The 20,151-nt window shown below is 35.6% G+C and overlaps 1 protein-coding gene across 10 annotated transcripts in view; it reads right to left on the reverse strand.

Annotated features, from left to right (window-relative positions):
* Positions 1–20,151, reverse strand: part of ARL15 (ARF like GTPase 15) — a 231,251-nt gene that overhangs the window by 104,449 nt on the left and 106,651 nt on the right. Inside the window, exon 7 of one of the 10 annotated variants that reach the window (XM_068666325.1) lies at positions 19,702–19,761. The exons of the other annotated variants lie outside the window; for them this stretch is intronic. Within the exon in view, the coding sequence (XP_068522426.1) occupies positions 19,717–19,761 (45 nt within the window). The 3' untranslated portion in view covers positions 19,702–19,716. Of the gene's footprint in view, positions 1–19,701; positions 19,762–20,151 lie in introns of those variants that run through there. 10 annotated transcript variants of the gene reach the window in all.

Here is a 20,151-nt window from a genome sequence, read left to right on the forward strand (position 1 = left end):
GATAGTGCTTGACAATGCTAATAGCTAGACTGATGTAATCCATTTCATTGCAGGTTCATGTTGATGACCTTCACTGTGATTTAGAAAAGTATATACATACATATACACACAACTCAGATATGCACACACTTTTTCCAGATGACTTGATAAATATTTCAGAGTTCATTCTTCTATAGCAGAAATATATTGCCTCATTAAAATTTTGGTTAAATAGAAATATAACTATATAGAAACGAGTTATTTCTAAATATTAGGAAAACAGTATTAACAGACATTGGGGAGAAACCATTATTCTATACAACATTTACTTCTTCATGAAATTGCGATCAAACTGTGGATAAAAACATTCTCTCAGTTCAATACACAGCACAAGATAGAAAAGTGAAACTACAACAAAAAAATATGGTCCAAATCTGACAGGATAAGGAAGCCATCTTTTATTTTTCCTCTTTCCAGAGAGCTGGGGAGCTAGAGGATATATTGGCATGACTGGAAGATAAAATCCATTCCTTTTATGGCTTAAAAACAGTAACCATACAATACAAGATCAGAATCACATCAGTTTGCTGCAAAGTGTCTTCTGAGCCACAGTGAAGGAATTTAGCATCCTTTGTAAAATTATCAGAATGATATGACACATATCTGTCATTCACAAGGCAGAAAGTGATACCTCTACCCCATGTGAAATTAGCACAAGATTTAAAAAACAAATACGGAACTGTTTTTGTTGTATTAAAAAATATAGTCACTGAAAATATTAGAGCAGGATTCATTTGCTCGGGCTAAAACTTTTTCATTACATGGAATATCTGTCTATCACTCTTAAGACATATTATGACAAAAATATGGTAGAAACAAAGTGGCAGGGAAGTGAGCAATGTAAGCCCGTGATATGATTAAGTGAATGAAAAAATTTTGGACAAGACTAAGTTAATAACCCAAGTTACTGCATTAATAACAACTGATGAGGGAGAACTGAGAACAGAACTCTTACTACTCCCTGCAACTAACTGGCCCCAGCAACTACAGTGAAAATTTAAGCCTCCACACAAAACATACTTCCGACTGCATTTTTTCCCCTAATTTCCCTTTTTACTGATGAAAATTTATAGTGTACTGTGCATAGTGGAGAAAAGGAGGCTCAGAGGCAGCCTCACTGCTCTCTGCAACTCCCTGATCACAGGCATGAGGGAACAGCACAAAGCAGCACCAGGGGAGGTTCAGACTGCATATTGTGAAAAATTTCTTTACCGTGAGGGTGGTCAAACACTGGAACAGGCTTCCTAGAGAGGTGGCTGATGCCCCATGTCTGTCTACATTCAAGGGGCATTTGGATAAATGCCCTCAGTAATATAGTTAATTTTTTTAGTTAGCCCTGAACTCATCAGGGAGTTGGACTTGATGATCTTTGACAGTCCCTTCCAGCCGAACTACTCTATTCTACCAAGACGACTACCAAGTATATTCCAAAATTAAAGTATTGGGATTAATTTGTTAATTCAGAGAAAAAGCATTTAGATGTGCTCTGTGGTGCTCTGCATATCCCTTGTCGTAAAGTAATGCTCTTCCTGTCGTAATTTTGAAAGACTACAAAACTCATACTCTGCTATTTCCCACATTATAAAGAAACAGTTTTATGTGATATTACAATTACAAATGAAAAGCATCAGGCATGCCCAACAGGTATGTTTATCTATTTAGCTATTTTTGTTCAAGCAAGATTTCTGCAGATTTCTTTTGCTCTAGTCTTAACACTACTTTCCCAGACAGAATGGATTTCCTCAGTCCAGTTATTTTAAATTCAACAAAATACTTTTTTTCCAAAAGAATCTCCCTTAAAGAAATCAGAAGCTGAAATCTACTTTTTAGGAATACATTCTCGTTGATGATAACAAGGTTTCCTGGTAATACAAAAATCAAACACTACAGGGTGATGGAAAATAGCTGAATATATTGTGAAAGCGGCACAGGTGTTTTTCTACCAGCAGTTACCGCTGATTCTGAACAACTTGTTTGTGTTAGGAAACCTCGTGTTTCCATGTGAAAACAAAATTTCAGAAGTTTGTCACCACATCTGCTCTTCCTCTTCCCCCAGTCAGCTTCTTAGCTTTCCAGCCCATTTTGAAAAGAGTTTTCAGTTCCCTTTCAAAGCTATTGGAATTCATTCCTATCTGTATTTTAGAAACACTGAAGAAGAGCAATAAAAATGTAGCAAAATATTTTGAGGAACTTTTTTTTTTTTTGTCACCTTCCTAATGCTAGACAACTTCTTACAACAAAACTCAAATACTTTTAATACTTTTCCTGCTGGAATTTTAAAGGTTATAATTCTTGGGCTTTATAACATATCTCTTGAGATTCCTTAGTATTTGAGAGAAGAATCCATCAGAATAGTTACAATATCCCATACATGAGCATCTTCCTTTTGTTTAATGTCATCAATATTCATTTCAATCACTATACATATCAGAACAGTCCCTTTTCCTTTCTTAATATTCTTCAAATATTTACAGACAGCTGTTTCCTTCTTCGTCTACACATAGCTAAATTGTATATATTAAGCCCTGTTACTCATTCCTCACAAATCGGTCCCAGCATCCTCTCTAAAGTGGGGTCAATTTCTATGCAAGAATGCAGGCAGTTATCATTCTGGCACCAAGATGTTTGAAAGTGCCTGGGCAAGACATGCAAAGTGATCTTGGGTATTGTTGCTTACGATTACACTTCAGCCTCAGGTAGGTCAGAGATGTTTTAGCTCCTAAGTAAGATTTACTGGCAGCTAACTAGATTCTGTAATACTTTCTGAAGGCTGCCATTACACATGCCTTGTACCTCCCAGGTGTTTTAGATCTTTTTAAGGATATTTTCCCAGAAGTTTGTTAGTGATTCATTCACTCATTAGTAGCAGCACTATATTTAAAACAATCTAGTTAACTCACATCTCCAACTTATAAGTTTAGGACTAAAACCCCTAACTCTTTTAGAGAAATATACAATGACACAGGTGATGTTTATATATTTCATACGCTATTACAAACATTTTTCAACACTGGGTACTTCCAGGAATTTTCTTCAAAACTTGCAACAACTATATTTGTATGTTATAAAGCCGTACTTATGATTAAAACATGCATTTTTAAGAGCGTGAAGAGAACTTCCATTGGTCAGATGATAACAAGCCCCATAATTGATTAAAATATTTAATCAATATATCTGCAGGTTTTGGAAGTATTTTGTGCTTGGGAGCAAATGCTTTCACTAAGAATTAGTAGATAGATAGAAGTGAGTTGCAAGTACGAAAGTATATATGCTGTTCCTCACTTCTATATCCTCTATAAGATGGTCATTTTCTTCCCTTAAAGGTTTACACTTTTTCCTCTCCTGGAGAGCTTTCAACTATGTGACAGTGAAGAAATCAAACACCAAAATAGCAACAGCTACATATCCTCTGCATGACAGTGTAATTTCTTCTGCCTTAAGGCAGTGTCTAGCACTGAAATCATAGCCTGTTTACTTATAACTGGTGCTATATTACACCAAAGACTTAACTCTTGCTTATATAAAATGTGTGCAAGACCAATTTACTCACAGTGGTCCTATTTAGAGTTTAGAGTCCAAGCCAGCATTTCCTTCTACAGCCAAGTCAGTGAAAATATTTGGACAGAACTCTAGTTTTCATACAAAAGTACAGAGGAGATCAAGCACTAGTGCTACTTGTATTCCTATAAATAAGAAACAAGCAAATATCTATATGCATCCACTCTTTTTGCTTTAGAAGCTGTTTAGAATGGTCAGAAATTTAATTTAAAAAAAAAGATCACGTTAGAGTGTTTTTGTTTGTTTTTTAATAATATTTATACCTGAAGTCAAAATATCTGATATAGATCTTTCATTGCTTAATTAAAATGCCAACATTTGTATGAAGTTTTGTTAGAAACTGGTATTTCTATGCTGACTTGAATTGGGACACATGAATTCTGATAACCAGCTGAAATCAAGAGGGTAAAATTTGAACTGAAATGAGCAAAGGAAAACACAACAAACATTTTGACTTCCAACAGAAGAAAAAAATTAAATGAAGGGAACAACAATGTTTATGCAAGCATCATGTAGGTTAGAAAAGCCGCCCTGTATATGCAGTTCTGTATACATGAGCAGTTTCATGCATGCTGTTTATAGAGTAACTAGATGAAATTACTAGAGACTACCTGTTCACTATCACCAAGTGTAGATGAGTTTCAAATCATAATTCCTTCTGTAGCAGCAAATTAAATTTTTTCATGAGTATTCTGGGGAACTGAGGCCAACTGGTACAAAATGACACATGTCTAGGTTGGTAAACTTCCCTAGTCTGCAAAACAGAGTGGCCTCACAGAAACTGCCTTTGGGGAACGATCTCTGGAACACTGACTACCAAACAGTGTCCAGGAATTAGCTCACTGGTTTTGGCATCAAGTTAATCAGGACATTTTTCTGTAAAACTTTTAGCTTGGACACAGCTAAGGAAATGCAAAAAGTTTCCAGGTCCAGCCAGCATCCACACGGGGAGAAACTGTAACCCATCAAACCATTTTCAGCTGGTACAGGGGAAATAGCTCAATGCCAAGTTAATTCAAACCAGGCAAAATTGGAGTCCAAAGTTGAGGAAACATATACTACTTTGTAATTTTGGTAAGAAGGCAGGTAAGGCATAGCATATTAAAAACTGTTCACATCTCTGAGTATATGTCAAAGCACAAATTAGACATGTAGCCATCATAAGCCATAGCAAGAAGAGACAACTATCTGGTTAAAAACTGGTAATTTTCCATCTAAAGCATAGAGACAGAAAAATGACTATTCTTGTCATTTGATGTACTAAGATAACATACTTATCCCAACTTAAGGGGGAGTTGTGCCATCATCCCCTGTTCCCTCAGCCTGGCAAACAGGTGTCAGGAACAAGCCAAGGACAAGTGATGCCAGATTAACCAGTCAGGAACAATTAGGAAATAAGCATGACCTTCACCATGTGAGCTCCTAGATCTGATCAAACCACAGCCTCAGTGAATGGTGCATCTCAACTCCTTGTGCTAACAGTAAAAGGAAATACTCAAAAACATTTCTCGATCATATAAAGTACACGTTTCATGAAACCATATTTTTGCCAGGCACATTTCTCCGTCTTTCTGCATCTAGCTGTGGAACGCTATTTCAGCCACATTCTACAACATTCTTAAAGGTTGCACTATTCTCATATATTATCCAGTTTATGACAAAGCAGAATACACACCAGAGTTTCCAGCCTCTTTTCTATTATACTCTGAAATTCCACTGCTCTAATTTGGGAAATCCCTGCTTTGCCATTGGTTATAATTTATTTTATACACACTAATTTAATTAACTTAAACTCAGTTTCCTTTAGTGTATTTTATATGTTTGGAAGGCAGATTTCTCTAGATTTTGTTAAAATATAAGAATCTCTTACAGTTGTCCTTCTGTTATGACAACTGCTAGAAATTGCAGTGTGGGAAAAGCATTCTAACTACCAACACTTATAAATTATTCTGTCCAGGTGCTATGCTATGGCCAGCCACCTTACTACTAGGAGGCAATGCTCATTAATAAACATAAAAATACATACATATATATTACAGTAAAATTGTTTATCATAGTTATTTGGAAAATAAAACCCTTATCTTCTGTAGATCCTAGATGAATATTAAAGTTATCTTGATGCAAGCACTGATTTTATGGCATTTTTCCCAGACTAACAATATTAGCAGTTCACATTTTATCACACCTGAAAATTAGGATCAATTCTATAGCTGTCAGCTGGGTCTTCTACCCCAGCTCCTATGAATGAGCATTGAGAACATATTTGCAGAGGCCACAGAAATACAATTTAATAATTTATGTCATGATATTACTCTAAATAGATTAAAAAAAAAAAGTTTTCAAAACCAGCTTTCAAAAATCAGAGTCTATTAAAATTGTTCTTACTCCCTAACTCTTCTGGAACAACCTTCTTCTTTGACATCTGCAGTGAATATAAAGTCCTGAAAGAAAAAAAAAAAAAAGAAATTCCAAAAGCATCTCATGTGGCCACCTCCAATTTAACAAAGTCAGTCTATTTAAGTGAAAGAATGCAACAAGCCTGATCAGACAGACACTATCAAGAAGTGTTCAACTTCAGAGATGCAAGACTAATCTTTTGCTGTCTAGGATGCACCAATTAAGCCCTTAAAAAGAAGACATAGTTAGATTAAAAAAAATATATAAAAAATCCCATTTCAAATCACCAGGTTGCAGAGAGCAAACAACATATGATCAGGAGTTTCCAGGAAAGATGATCTGCAGTCTTTCCCATTTGTATTATAATGGTTCGTCTTTCTCAGCCTTACTATTTTATATTTCTGGGAAATATCTAACCCCTTTAGATTCGAAGCATATGAATGTTTTCCATCACAATGACTATTTGGGATTGAAAGTGTTCCATTTTCATTTTAACCGTTCTGATCACTAAAATCTGACACCTGAAAACAGCTTACAGCAATTAAAAGAAATAAAAGTGTTACTCATTTATAAAACTTAGAATGTGTACTTTTATAGAATAAGCAAATCATATAGCAAGAAAAAGAATGAAAATTAACTGCGACCTTAGATTACAAAGTATTACTATCAATACCTAGAAGGTTAGGCTGATAAAATGAAAATATGACCTGTCTGCTGCCTGTTAGAGACTTATCTCAAATCTTAGGGGAAAAGAAGACAAGGGCTTTTCTAGTAACAGAAGACTAATTTTTGTGTATGAGTGTGTGTGTGTTCAAAATATGCTATTTTAATTCAAACACACTATTCTGAGATTTTAATTTTTCTTTATGCTAAAAAAGCTGATTTATGTATTTAAACTGTGACTTAAATAAAAAATACAAGTGCCATTCCTCAGGCTTTAATTATTTTATGTTGTGTGTCGAAGTACAGGAATGGTGAAACAGAGCTGATGATACAATGCACATAAATTGCAAAATACTAGAACAATAAAAGTTCCTATAAGACTACTTTATCAGTGAATCTTCCTTTTGCTGGGTCACAGGACTCAATAATTAACATCAAGGCCCTGACACTGAGTAAAGCCACAGCTTTCATCTGGTTCAGACGATCTCTTCAAAGCTTCATTACAAGATTTGCTTGCACTAATTAACAGAGATCAGGCTCAATTAGCTATTTGTAGGCTGCCCATCACATCACAAGGCATCTCTGTTTGCAGTGATGCTTCATGACAGAAAACTAGACTGATTAATATAACACAATTACAAAAAGAGTAAGTTTCTTCCCTTTACCTCCAGATTTTGGTCACCTTTAGACAAATACTTTCAAGGCTGCTAAACCCATTAAAAGCCAAGCAACTTTAAAGCTCTTAAAAAAAAAAAAAAAAAAAAAAAAAACAGGAAGTACTTTTAAAGATGATTTTCTAGTCATAATGACATTCAAAAAAACTAATAAAAACCCCTTAGTGTTCTTTTAACTAATGATCAAGCTTCCTGCACGGCTCCATTTTTTTTTAAATTTTTATTTATTTTTTTTTTACCTCCCCTCCAGAAGGCATTTAGGAGAAGTAAATAATAAAATAATTGATGTTTTCACACCACAATTATCTTGCAACCTCTCTCTAAAATGCATCTTCGTCTTGAAACCAGGCAAGGCAGCAATACTGGGCACAGTACCAAACTGCATTCAGACCATAGAAGAGTTTCACTTTGCAAGTGACTGCACTGTAAGTGCTGAGGCAGCATTGCCATTCATCTGCCAGTTCTATACTTCGCAGAACACTTGATTCTTTGAATACAGTGTAATCTTCTGTTCTCTATTAATCACAGGCTCAGCAACCAGTAGCAGAAAAAGTCTCTGCACAGTATGTAAAAAGCTAATGACGTTAATGAATCCAGTGGCTCCATCTTTCAGTTGAACCAGGAGATGCCTAAATTAATTTGATCTCAATTCTGCACCATGAGAACATGCACAGAAATATAATCCCAAATTATTTTTATTACTATGTATTTTGTGCCAATATATCACAGTGATCACTATTATAAGTATATCCAATTTTTTTTTTGAAGGGAGACCTGATCTTCCTTTCCCTGGACCTCAACCACAAACAGCTGAGTCATGACTTCAGTCCAAGAGGAGGGTGCCTGCAATACCATGCAGAGCACCAGGACACCCTGAGCTCAGCGCCACACTAACATGACTCCATAACTTCTGCACCCAGAGTCTGCCTGCACCTCCCTGAAAATGACTGGGAGGACCTAGCTGGTTACCGTATATGAAGTTTGACTGCTTTTTATTTTCTCAGCATTACATCATACTGAAAGGAAGCTAACTCTGTACTTCAACTGCCACCTCAATCTCTCAAAAATAGGATAAACCAGAATTTACCAGAAAAACCTTAAGATGTCACAAAACCAGTCCTTCAACGAGACTGTGTTCATAGAACTAGTACTCAGCATCATACAGATGTGAACAACTTGTATTTTTGGTTATGATATTAGAGTAAAATAATTTTATGTGGAAATTAATTTGTGTATGTATGAATTTATGTGTGAATGTATTCATGTTAAGTATGAATATTGCATTAACAAATAAACACATATATAAAAATAGTACGTGAAGCAACATTGATCTTGATGCAGATTAAATACAAATATTTTAGCTACCCCTAAATAAATATTTCTAAGCAATACTTAGAAATTATACTTACTCTAAGTAATGCTTAGAAATAGGAGTGCTGAAACGAAAAATTGTGCACCCAAAGACTAATGTTAGGAAGGAGTACAAAGATCTGAAGGGCAATTCAGAGGGATCTAGCCAAAGTCTACAAGGGGCAACATGACCTAAGATATGCTCGAGTCACACTAACTGCACATGCATGGCTTCTGAAAGGTGTAATTTCAATTAAACACAGCACCTCAACAAGCTCTAAAAATAGACCACCAACTTCATGAGGATAGGCAAAGTAGACTGTTTCTTAATACTCTTTGGAGAGTTTAGCAGCTTACAGTAGCATTTTCTTCACAGTCCACTTTCATAGCTTACTTATCACAATGATACAGCTGAAGCAAGAAAATACTAATTACAAACACCTGCCTTTTTTTTTTTTTTTTACAATAACGAAGATTGCATGACATTTGTAAAGCTCTTTATAAATATGAAGAATTTGTAAGATTCACTAAAATGTCTGTATTTAGCACATGACAAGCCTGTGCTCTGTACCTCAGAAACAACTCTGCCCAATTCCTGCTTTGCAACAGTGCATCTCTATAAAACCGGTCAGAGCAGCACCATAACAGGTTCTTGTACAAGGAGATAGTCAGAGAAAATAACCAGGCTACTAAGTGAAATTTCTTCTTGGAAAAGTGGTACTACTTTGGTGCTGATGCTGACCTTCACTGAACACAGATTACTCTTTCTGAAAATAAAGAATACCGAGTAAAAAAAAAAAAATAAACAATGAAGTGGGGATATGAGGGAGAAAAGAGAAAGAATACAAACCTGTGTAAAGAACCATAGGGTCAGAAACACAGCCAGAAAATCCTGCTTCCTGTCTAGGTACCATCACACACACACTACTACACAGAAGTCAGTAGAAAAAGACTATTTTTGAAGGTTTTTTCAATTCAGGTGCACTATGAATGAAGTCAAAGATACACAGCAATTAAACTATTTCCTGAAACATTTGTTCTGGGTCTTGATCACTGGACCTAAATCCACCGGTTTTGTATCCTATTGTCATTCTTGCAAGGGAACTGATGCAGAGACACCTTCTGACACCCAGTCAGATGTTTCTCTTCTCCTCAGCACCTCGCAGAGCAGAGAAGCAAAACAGCTCTATAGCTGCAACAAACGTGATTGACTGATCCCTGCAAAACACACAACTTTTCTCCCCAACATTTTCTACACCCTGAGGCAAAGACTTGTGTATTTTACTTCAGTTGCAGAACCTTTGGAATGTTTCTGAAAACCTTTCTTAAAAAAGCAGATTTCCATTCTGAGTAATGTTAAGAGAATGTAATACTATTGAAATTCAGGTGCAATTTGTACTGCAAGAAGTATTTCATCTTACTCTAAAACGTTCTTGAATGGAGTGGACGCCATTCACCAGCTTGGAACTCATGAGTGAGCTTTCATCATTCATATCCATCAGTTCAGCCTTTGTGCTAAATCTTGCTCATTTGCACCGAGTCCATTGTACTCTGTATTTCACTGAGGTGATGAGGATTCTGAGGTTTTGGGGTGGCAGAGAGGCACAGACTGTTAAATGGTCTTCCTCTTCCCAAAAATTCTGGTAAGAAAGTTCTTTTAGGTGACCAAAGGGAAACCAATAGCAGGTTTTTTTTTTTCCTACTGTAATTAAAATCACTATTAATTACCAGATCACTGGAAGTCCCTGAGAGGAGACACATGAATAGTTTTTTCCCTTAAATGGAATTGCTATAAAATAGTATTCCTGCTAGGTCTCCTCTTGTTTTCCCTTTTATATTATCTGGAAGAGCTGATTAGCTGATCAGTCTTCAAGCATTCTCTTAATCCTTTAAAGTTCGTATGCTTTTCAAATCCTCTCTCCTTTATGAGCTGTCTTGTCCTCCTGTGCTAAGCTAGTAGGCAGTTTCCTTCAAGACACCATTATGTTAAACAACCATTATTGGGATGACAATGGTATTTTTCCTGTCAATAGCTGAGTTTCCAGTGGCTTTAAAGAAAAAAAAAAAAAAGCATATGCAAAACAAACAAATAACCCAATACCCACCCCAGCTGCCCCAAAAAAAACACCACTAAATACTTTCTTGGAAGTATTACAGTGATATCACTTGGCTGAATGCAACATGATTTGAAAATATTGGGAAAATAAAGATAGTTAAGTTTACTGTAAGCACTAACCACTGCAAATAAAGTGGAAAAAAAAAATACAAGACTGATTCTCAGAGATAAATGAGGTCTGGGATTTCTCTGATGACTTCTGAGCTATCCCCTCCTTAGTGACCTCTCCCTCACTCAGAAAGGAAAGCAGACAAGATCAAAAGCAAGATGAATCAGTATGAGACTGAAGTGATTCGGCCCCTAACGTTTTTGGCTCAACTATACAACTCTGCACTGCAACCCATTAAATGCTTGGCCTGTATGCAAGGAAGAGGCAGGAACACAGGATTTCTTCTCGAAGTTAATTTGTACCCAAACACTTAACACATCTCTGTATGTCAGTCACTTCCTGTCATGTTTTGAATAAGATGAAGATGCTTTCAGAAAAGCAGACCCTTTCTAGTACAGCAGTAGAGGATGTCATTGGGGTGGTCAATATTTCCATATTAAACAATACCTTTTCTCGTATGAAGTAGAAGTTCTCTAAGAGTAGTATAAAGACCAGACCTGAAGAGCAACATGAAAACTTACACTGAAGTCAGAAAACTTACTGTTCATAAAAGCATTGATTTTTACAGGGCATGAAAATTCATGCTGGACATAACAAGCTTAGGCCTCCATTATAATCTCTATTTCTTTTACCCCTATGTATATGAAGACAGATTTTTCATACCATGTTAGTTATACATGTTTCGATCCTTCTGCCACTTTTTCACTTCTCTTAAAGGATGCTATTACCCAAACATCTGGATCTGTTCTTTTCTCTATAATATAATGAGCAATATTTTATGGGCTGTATATTCATATAGAAATATTGCATGTGTCTGTAGTTACATACACTGTATTGAAGATAAGAGAGAAAAGGATACAGCTTATTTTCTTTATACCTGATTGTGTTTTTATGTTTCTCATGATGAAGAACAGGACCAGTAAAGTCAACACACACTGAAAAGGCCTGTTTAAAAACTACTCACCTCATGATCTAAACTACTTGCAATAACAGATTATCTGATTAAAGGCTCCTCTTACATAAGTAGATAAATTTATCTTGCCTACAGGCATAAATGAGAGCACATCTGCAAACTTACAATAATGTTTATCTATTGGTCTCTTTTGCAGCTCAATAACATACACTAAAGAAGCATTTTAATAAATTCATCTGCCTTTTGTACTTCAGGGGGAGGGAGGAGAAAAGGAGAAAATGCAGACATCTCCAGTTTTCGTGTAAGCCAACAATTTAAAAGGGGTCTATTACAGTACACTTGGCTCCTGACGGAACTACTCGAGAACCTGTCATATGGCATGCCAAGTTCTTTTAAACTCTCTGAACAGGTTTATTATTACTACTCTACAAAGTCTGCAACAAGTCTTGGCAAACCTACCACTCAACATGAGGAACACTAGACCAGATGTGTTTAGAATCCAAAAGAGCAAAGTTGCCATTTTCCATTTACAAGTCACCTTTAATCTTTTCAACTAACCTTTCAAATTGTAGTTAATCCAGGGTCCTGTCTACTCTAGCAAGATAGATAAATGGAAATGTAATGAGAGAGAGTTCAGTCATCAGACTAGCTCTTCTTTAGCCAAAACACTTTTCTATTATGTTAATTAGTCTTTTCGTAAATGTAACAGGAGAAACTAAAATAACTAAATGCTTCTGGGCAGGAAAAGGACAGTATACAAATATACTGTATTTCAGTTGATATTCACTGCAGCAGTGTCTGTAGGATGTATGCAAGCATGCATGCACACATCTAGGTTAATTTTGAATCACCTCTCCTCTCCTCTCCCCCTTTTCATTTGCCTACCAGAAAACATCTGGAATGACAGAACTGCTATGTTACAAGTGGCCAAGATGTCACTGATATTGATGAAATGATCAGTGACAGAGGTTAAAATTGCTACAATCCTTAATTTTCAGAAGGTCATGTAATGTAGTAGTGTAGTAACATTTATTAAACTCCATTTGTACTTTTTAAGAGTTTATGACTTCCAGAACTGAGACAAAAACAGTTTAAGAAAGAAAATTAAAAGCCAAGATTCTGAAGCATAATTCTGTGGCAAACAATGACAGCCCTAATAAACTCCGGATACAAGTAATCAGAGCATAAAAGGTTTTTCATAAAAGCCATGTTATGTCAATAGCTTGTGGAGGCTGAAAGCTTCTCAGAGACTTACAAATCCAGCTAAGAAATGAGTAATGAACAATATTACAGTATTTCACAAAGCACAAGCAACAGGATATATTTTAAGATTCACAAAAGCATCTGAGTAAAATGAAAAAATACACTTTCTCACCTGAAATTCTTACAAAGTTGCCATTCTCTTAGTAACTGAAATAATCTAATAACATATCTTATTAAATTATTATAAACAAGAGGTACGATACTATGCTGAACATATATTAATAAGAGTGAATACATCTGTAAAATGTGTTGCCTGAAGGAGTATCATAATTATAATGAGATTTGGTAGTTTTTATGTTTTGTTTTTAAAGTAAAGGGGAAAATTACACCCACTGTTTTACTTATGACTAAGGGAAGGCAAGACACAAAGAAACAATGATGAAAAAATGTGCTGAAAATTCTGAGATCATCACAAGACTGAAAAATCTCTATGTTTTCAAGAAGATGTATTTACTCTATTTAAGAAAACTTACATTATAAGGAATAATTGTTGAAGTAAGTTCGGGTTTCCCGAGGTGGGCAGAGAGTGGAGCAAATTTCTGGTTAGTTATGGAATACTGAGATTCCATAGTTGTTCTCACATGCAAGAAACTGTATGTTCATCAAGAAGAAAGTCTTCAGAAAACATGATTCCCCATATTTTGCATGCAACTAGTTTTGAATTAGACAAGTAAACATTAAGTAACTCAAGAGAGGGAGAGAGAAAGAGAAAGAGAGAGGTGAATCATACACTTAAGGAAACAGCTTATATGATCAGTTCCCAAAAGCAGCTAAACTCACACCACCACAGACCTTTGATTTTGGGTGTTAGTTTGTTTTGAAAGAGCAGAGACCCTAACGTAGTAACTGCAGCATGGTTCAGCAAGCACAGAAGTTCAAGTAGCATGGATTAGTGTTGATCCATGATTGACCCTAGTAACTCTAGACAATTCATCAACAATCAACTTGCTTTCCTTAAGAAACCTCCCAACTTTCTGCCAGGGTTTGTGTGAGGGTACTCTGTGAGACCATACCAAAACAGCCGCTAACTTTGATAACTACAGCAGTATAATATCTCTGAACACTGCTTACTATTTAGATCACGTGTTGGTCAAAGGGACAAACTGAAATCTTAAATTTTAAACATCAAAGTCTAGAAACTAGGAGCATGCAGCACCTTTCTGCCATTCCAGCAATGATGGGTTCTAATAGGATGGTAGTAAGGACTGTTTGCTGCATTACTGTCTCCCATGGTAACCTTCTTTCAGCACATTATATAGGAGTTCTATGTCTTCCCTTGTATAAACCAAAATGAGTTACTCAAATCTGAATGACCTGTTGGGAATAAGCATCATAGGGTTGGTGCTCTCAATAGCTTATGTACACCTATTCTCATCCTAATGACAAAGATCAGCAGTTGGAGAGGTCATGACTGAGACCTCCCAGGATGATGAAGAGCTACTAATCATGCCATAAGTTATGCAACTGCTGGGGGGGGAGTTCAAAAACAAAAGCAGATTGCTACAAAGACAGGCCTATGTACAACAGATAGATATCTATATAACTGTAGGGATAAATACTTACCTGTATGCACAGGAACATCAGACAGAGCCAGACGCCCTTCTCCTCAGGGGAAACGCAGAGCCATGAGACACTGCATTTTGGTCTACATGACCACCAGACACCTCAAAGATCAATATATACCTCACAGATCAATGAAAGCCAGATTATCCATGTTAATATTCTGATAACTTTGTGTCAATGGGGTGAACGGAAAGGAAACAAATGGAATACTTCTGTGGATTGCTGTTTCCTTTGAAAACAAAATTTGGTGATAGCAAACTCCTTGGACAGAACACTTCTTAAAACAGGAATTTTTCCAGGTAATGCAATAATACAAATCAAGAAATTACTTTCTGAAGTGCAAATACCCAGTGCAATAGACACTGTATAATGGGGTTGTTTCTTGTGATGATGTGATGAAATATTCCAAATGACACAAATGTCCTCCTACAACTCTTTCTGAACTTAATGCCAGGACATGTTTGGTTACTGCTTGTCAAGTTAAATTCATTTTCTCCTTTCAACAAGCAGCTCATACAAAAAATATCCTTATTAATTAATGTTATTATTCCATAGCAACTTCCTTTACATTGCCACAACAAAGATCTGTCCCATTCTAATGAGATTACATAAAATATGCATCCTCCTTAGTTGTATAACACCACCTAAGATGGTCTTTACATAAGCTTCTTTTACCAATGCTTTTTTTTTTTTTCGCCAATATGCATGCCTTTTTGACAATTAAAAATCTGAAGTTGGTTTCTTCAGTTTATAAAAATTGTTTTTATGGTCTTACTACTCCTTAACTCCTTAAAGAACTTATTAGCATTATTCAAAAAGATAGTTGATAAAGAACATTTAACTGTTTAACAATACTCAACAGACAGTTGATTATAGAAAGACATGTCAGTGCACATATGGCAGGCGGATAAATTATGCACATCTGGATTACTTTTGGCAAGAAACACAGCTAAATGTCTAAAGCCAAGTTTAGCAATCTGTCACTATCAATATGTGCATTTATTTAAAAGACGTCAAGGATTCAAAGTCATATTTTCTATTTCTTCATAAATGTTCCAGCGCTTCATGAGACAGCAAAGCAGGTGACAAAACACATTGCTTAAATTGCCACAGGCTGTATAAACAGGGATAATTTTGAACTCACCATGCATATAAGAGTAGCCAAATTTTTCAAGTCAACTCTATTTTTCATTAGCTTATACTAAAATCTAGTATACCGACAAGACCAGCCTCAAAACTTAACTAAAAGTTGTTAAAACAATGTGGTAATTCCAATAAAACTAAACAAAATGAAATTATCAGAAAAGTTGCAATTATAACCTAATTTGTTAGCCGTAATTGTTTATTTTTAGTGATACTTTAATGAGAAACTATGCCACCTCATATCTAACTTTTTAGGCCAAAAACAAAACAACACATTAGTGCCTGACACAGCTTACACCATCTCAAAAGGTAAGCATAAAGCTGTCAATTGAGAAGTCATGCTTGTTCTGTATTTAAATCTAATACAACTAAACAGAAAGACCCTGTAGGTATGGATAGACATAGCCAACACCAACTTTTATAAATTCAAATCAAGTGATTAAAAAGCCAGAGATATTTTTCTCAAAACAACAGTGAGTATGACCAAAAAGACCTTTGTAAATCTCTAAGTATTAAAAAAATAATAATAATAACATTTAAATTTTGTGGCAAAAAGACTATTTGCTTTTTTTAGATATTAAAATTATTCAACTCATACTGAAAGTGGAAGGGGGAAGTGAAGCAGAAGGACAGCATTAGCATTGCCTATCATTTAATAAAATCTACAAAAAGAATTTGTTAGAATGCCAAAACATCCTGTTGCTTAAGAGAAGGTGAAAACCCCTTCGGCTGATGGTGCTGTTTCTTTGCTATAGGAAATTCCATTCAGGTTTAACTGAATGATCATATTAAACTCATTCACACTCCTCTCGTGATTTATATTTCCAAGAAGAAAACCTCATTCTCTTATTCTGTTTCATTTACACTAGCTAGATATACAGAGGGAAAACATCATGCCTGTGTAAGTACTTCTAAGCCTAAAATTAAAATCCCAACTTCAAAAAAAGTTGATCGTGTTTTGTATGCAGCATACAGTAAGAACACTCATTCTCACACCCTTATATTTGTATGTGAATTCATGAAATACAGAAAGGTTTTGATTTACAGCTGTAATAGATCCTCATCTGTAATCATAAGAAATGGAAACTACTTGAAATAGATTACAGTATTTATTTCAAGTGTTTAATCCAAGTTACTTTAATATTTGCCATACTGAGGTCAAACAATTCTGTAATATATTTTAGAACCCTTTTCTATTTGCATCTGTTTTATAAAAGTAGTCACCACATAATAATTTTATTTCACACACACACAAACACAAAAGTAAGTAACCAGCCACAATGTTCTAGAGTTTAAAACAAGGAATTAATTAACCATCTTACTGTGCACTAAATCCACAGCTATGAGTGAGTTTTAACCCATCTGGTCAAACATGAAAGAGAAAAGATGGAAGAAGCAAGCAAAGAGACAGAATTATTTCCCATCCTGGTGGGTCATCTCCATTACAGGAAAAAGTATCTCCCTGCAGCAATCAGGAAAACAGAAGTCACACTGGACAAACACACTAGGCTGTAGGAATTCATGGTAGTCTTCTCTAGACATTTACTTAGGATGGCTTTTTGTTTGTTCGTTTGTATTTTCCTGCTGGTTCACTTCTTAGTGGATCACTGTAAAAAATTCTCTCCATGCAAAATGTATTCCTATTGCCTCCAGTAGCCCTACAGTTTTCACTCTTCTTTATGAATGTATGAATGAAAGCATACATGCAAAATTCAGTACATACGTTTCCTTCCAAAGAAGACAAATTCTCCTGACAGGTATGCATACAAACATATTTGAAGCAGTTTATTGAACTGAGTTAAAAGAAATCTCTTAAAAATGAGAAGTGGAATCTGTTGCTTACCAGCACAAAATTCTTAAACAGTTCTGGAAAGGGTTAAACAACAGGCTTAACAGTCCCAAAGGCTAGGTATAATACAAACTGACAATACAGCATACACTTTCTATTGGATACGACATGAATTATCTTTCAGAGCTAAGATGAGTAGACAGGGAACTTGATAGCTGCAGTAGTATGGTATTTCATTTTAAAATGTTTTCAGTAGATTCCTTATAGTTGTCACTGTGTAACAGTGTTTTTATATTGCATAAATACATTTAGAGTCAATTGACTTTACACTGGTGTCCAGATACACTTCAATGTTCAAGACGAACATTAAACTCTCCACCAGCAGAGGGGGACCTCTATTGTGATATCTTTCTTTCAACCTACTCGAAAGAAACTCTTTTAAATCCATTAGTTAACTTCAATGCATTCTTCTTACAAACCTCATATATAGGACTAAGCAAATACACCTATTTCCCACAGACATTAAAGATGGAAAACTTAAATTGGCCGATTATTCATTTTGCTTTGATCACATCAAGATCACACCACAAGACAGCATTTCTAAAGCTGCTTCTAAAAGTCCAATGTATACCTGAACAACTCTATGTTAAGGGAACAGAGAATACATAGATTTTTCTTCACCATTAATTTAAAGGTCCTCCTATCGATTTATGTAATCTGTTTCACCATCACAGTCTTTGGAGCTTTGTCTGTCACAGAGATCAACTTTATTTTTTTTTTTTTTTCCCCCAGATGCTCTTAGGTCTCCAAGTACTCAAAACTACAGATTGCCATTACAACCCTAGAGTATTTACAAGATTTTTCTCTGTGGGCATAAGCCGAAGAGCAGAAATACCTGACTTCCACAAAGCTAGCTGTGGACTTGTGCAGAAAGTCCGCGGCAAAGACAAGAAATGAACCCATATTTTCCAACATCTAAATAACTGTAATTTCTTCTTCAACTGTAAGTACCACTTATTTCTAACCCTATCCTCCCTCCTCCCCCCCTTGGATTGAAGCAGCCTGTATGTGTCGTCAAATGAAGTAACTGATAATTAGCTTTTAAGATGGAAAAGAATCATATTATGGTATATTAATTGACAAAAACCTAACTTCTTTCTGTAGACAGCAATTGACATATGGGATAGTAGGCTTCAATGATTTTGCTTGATGGTCATCAAGTTGGAAACTTTAGGTATAAAAGCAGCTTACGATCTTAAATATTTTAACTACACAGTTTTTCTTTCATTCATTTTGTGAGATGTCAACCACAAAAGTGCTCTAGATCAGTGTTTATTACAAAATAGTAGGAACAGATTTAAAACAAGAAACACGGATCCACTATAATTAAATACATTTAAAAAGTGATTTTTTTTTTTTAATGGAGCTAAGATTAAAAGCATACTTAAACACCCACCCCAAGTAAAGCTTGCTATTTCAAGAGGTAAACATTGTAACCAGTAAAATGCTTTTCTTGATTCAGGATGAGTGCCATGTTAAAAAATTTTAAAAAGCCCAAATCCTGGACTAACTTTGCCAAAATATAAGCAGAATGTTTAACAGTGCCATTGTGTTGCGCTCAAACAAAACTTTGATCATAAATTCCTTTTCAAAGACCAAAATGAACGACAATAGAAAGCAGGTTTCTATGGTAGGGCAGCTCTGTTAAAGCTTTCAATAACCATGTCAGCTCCCAGGGGCTTTAATTTGCTTCTGTGATGGCCTTTGTTTTTATCTTTAAAGAATTCAGTAACTACATGACACACATGTACCTTTTTTTTTTTTTTTTTTTTCCAGTATTCTTTGGTAAAATTTTAATTGGTCTCAGGCAGACATTTGTGAGGAGCATTGATCACTGGAGCAGATTTGCAAGCACCAAAGACAGGTGAGGAGGCTCTGGGCATCTGACAAGTAGCAAGCACTGAATTTAAATTCTTTTGGGGAGCAAACAGGCAAGTACAACTTTCATTTTTTGCTTTTTAGCATTCTACTTTCCCACTCAATGCTGGGTGACATCAGCTGGCACACCCTGTCTGTAAGCACTCCTTTCACTGAGGAACAAGTTTCATGGACAAAAAAGAAAAGGAATTTTCTAGGACTCTAGTTTGCTTTTCTTCTCTTCATCTCTTCTCCCTTGTTGTTTGCCTGTAAAATTTAAGATGAAATACTCAGGTCTGCAAAGACAAGCAGCAGATTATTACTGCATGACAAAAACAAATCTTGTCTTTTCTAACAATAGCCTGCCAGCTTCAGAGACAGAGTACAAGAAACATGTGGCTTGGTCCTTCCAAGCCAAAACTTTAGATACTATGTGTAAATAATAATGTTTGCCGAGTACTATGAAATACTAAAAAGCTGATATAGCCCCAAAATATTGTACCATAGCACAGTAAAAGTTTGCAGGATCCAATACGTGCTTGCAGCACAGAATTTAAAGGAGAAGTAGAATGGGGTTGTTGGAAGGTTTCTGGTACTGACCCACAACTAAAAGAGAAAATAATGTGAACTGAAGCTCTATTTTGCAAATTATTCTTG

This window comes from Anas acuta, chromosome Z, assembly GCF_963932015.1.
Source record: "Anas acuta chromosome Z, bAnaAcu1.1, whole genome shotgun sequence".
NCBI classification, from domain to species: domain Eukaryota; kingdom Metazoa; phylum Chordata; class Aves; order Anseriformes; family Anatidae; genus Anas; species Anas acuta.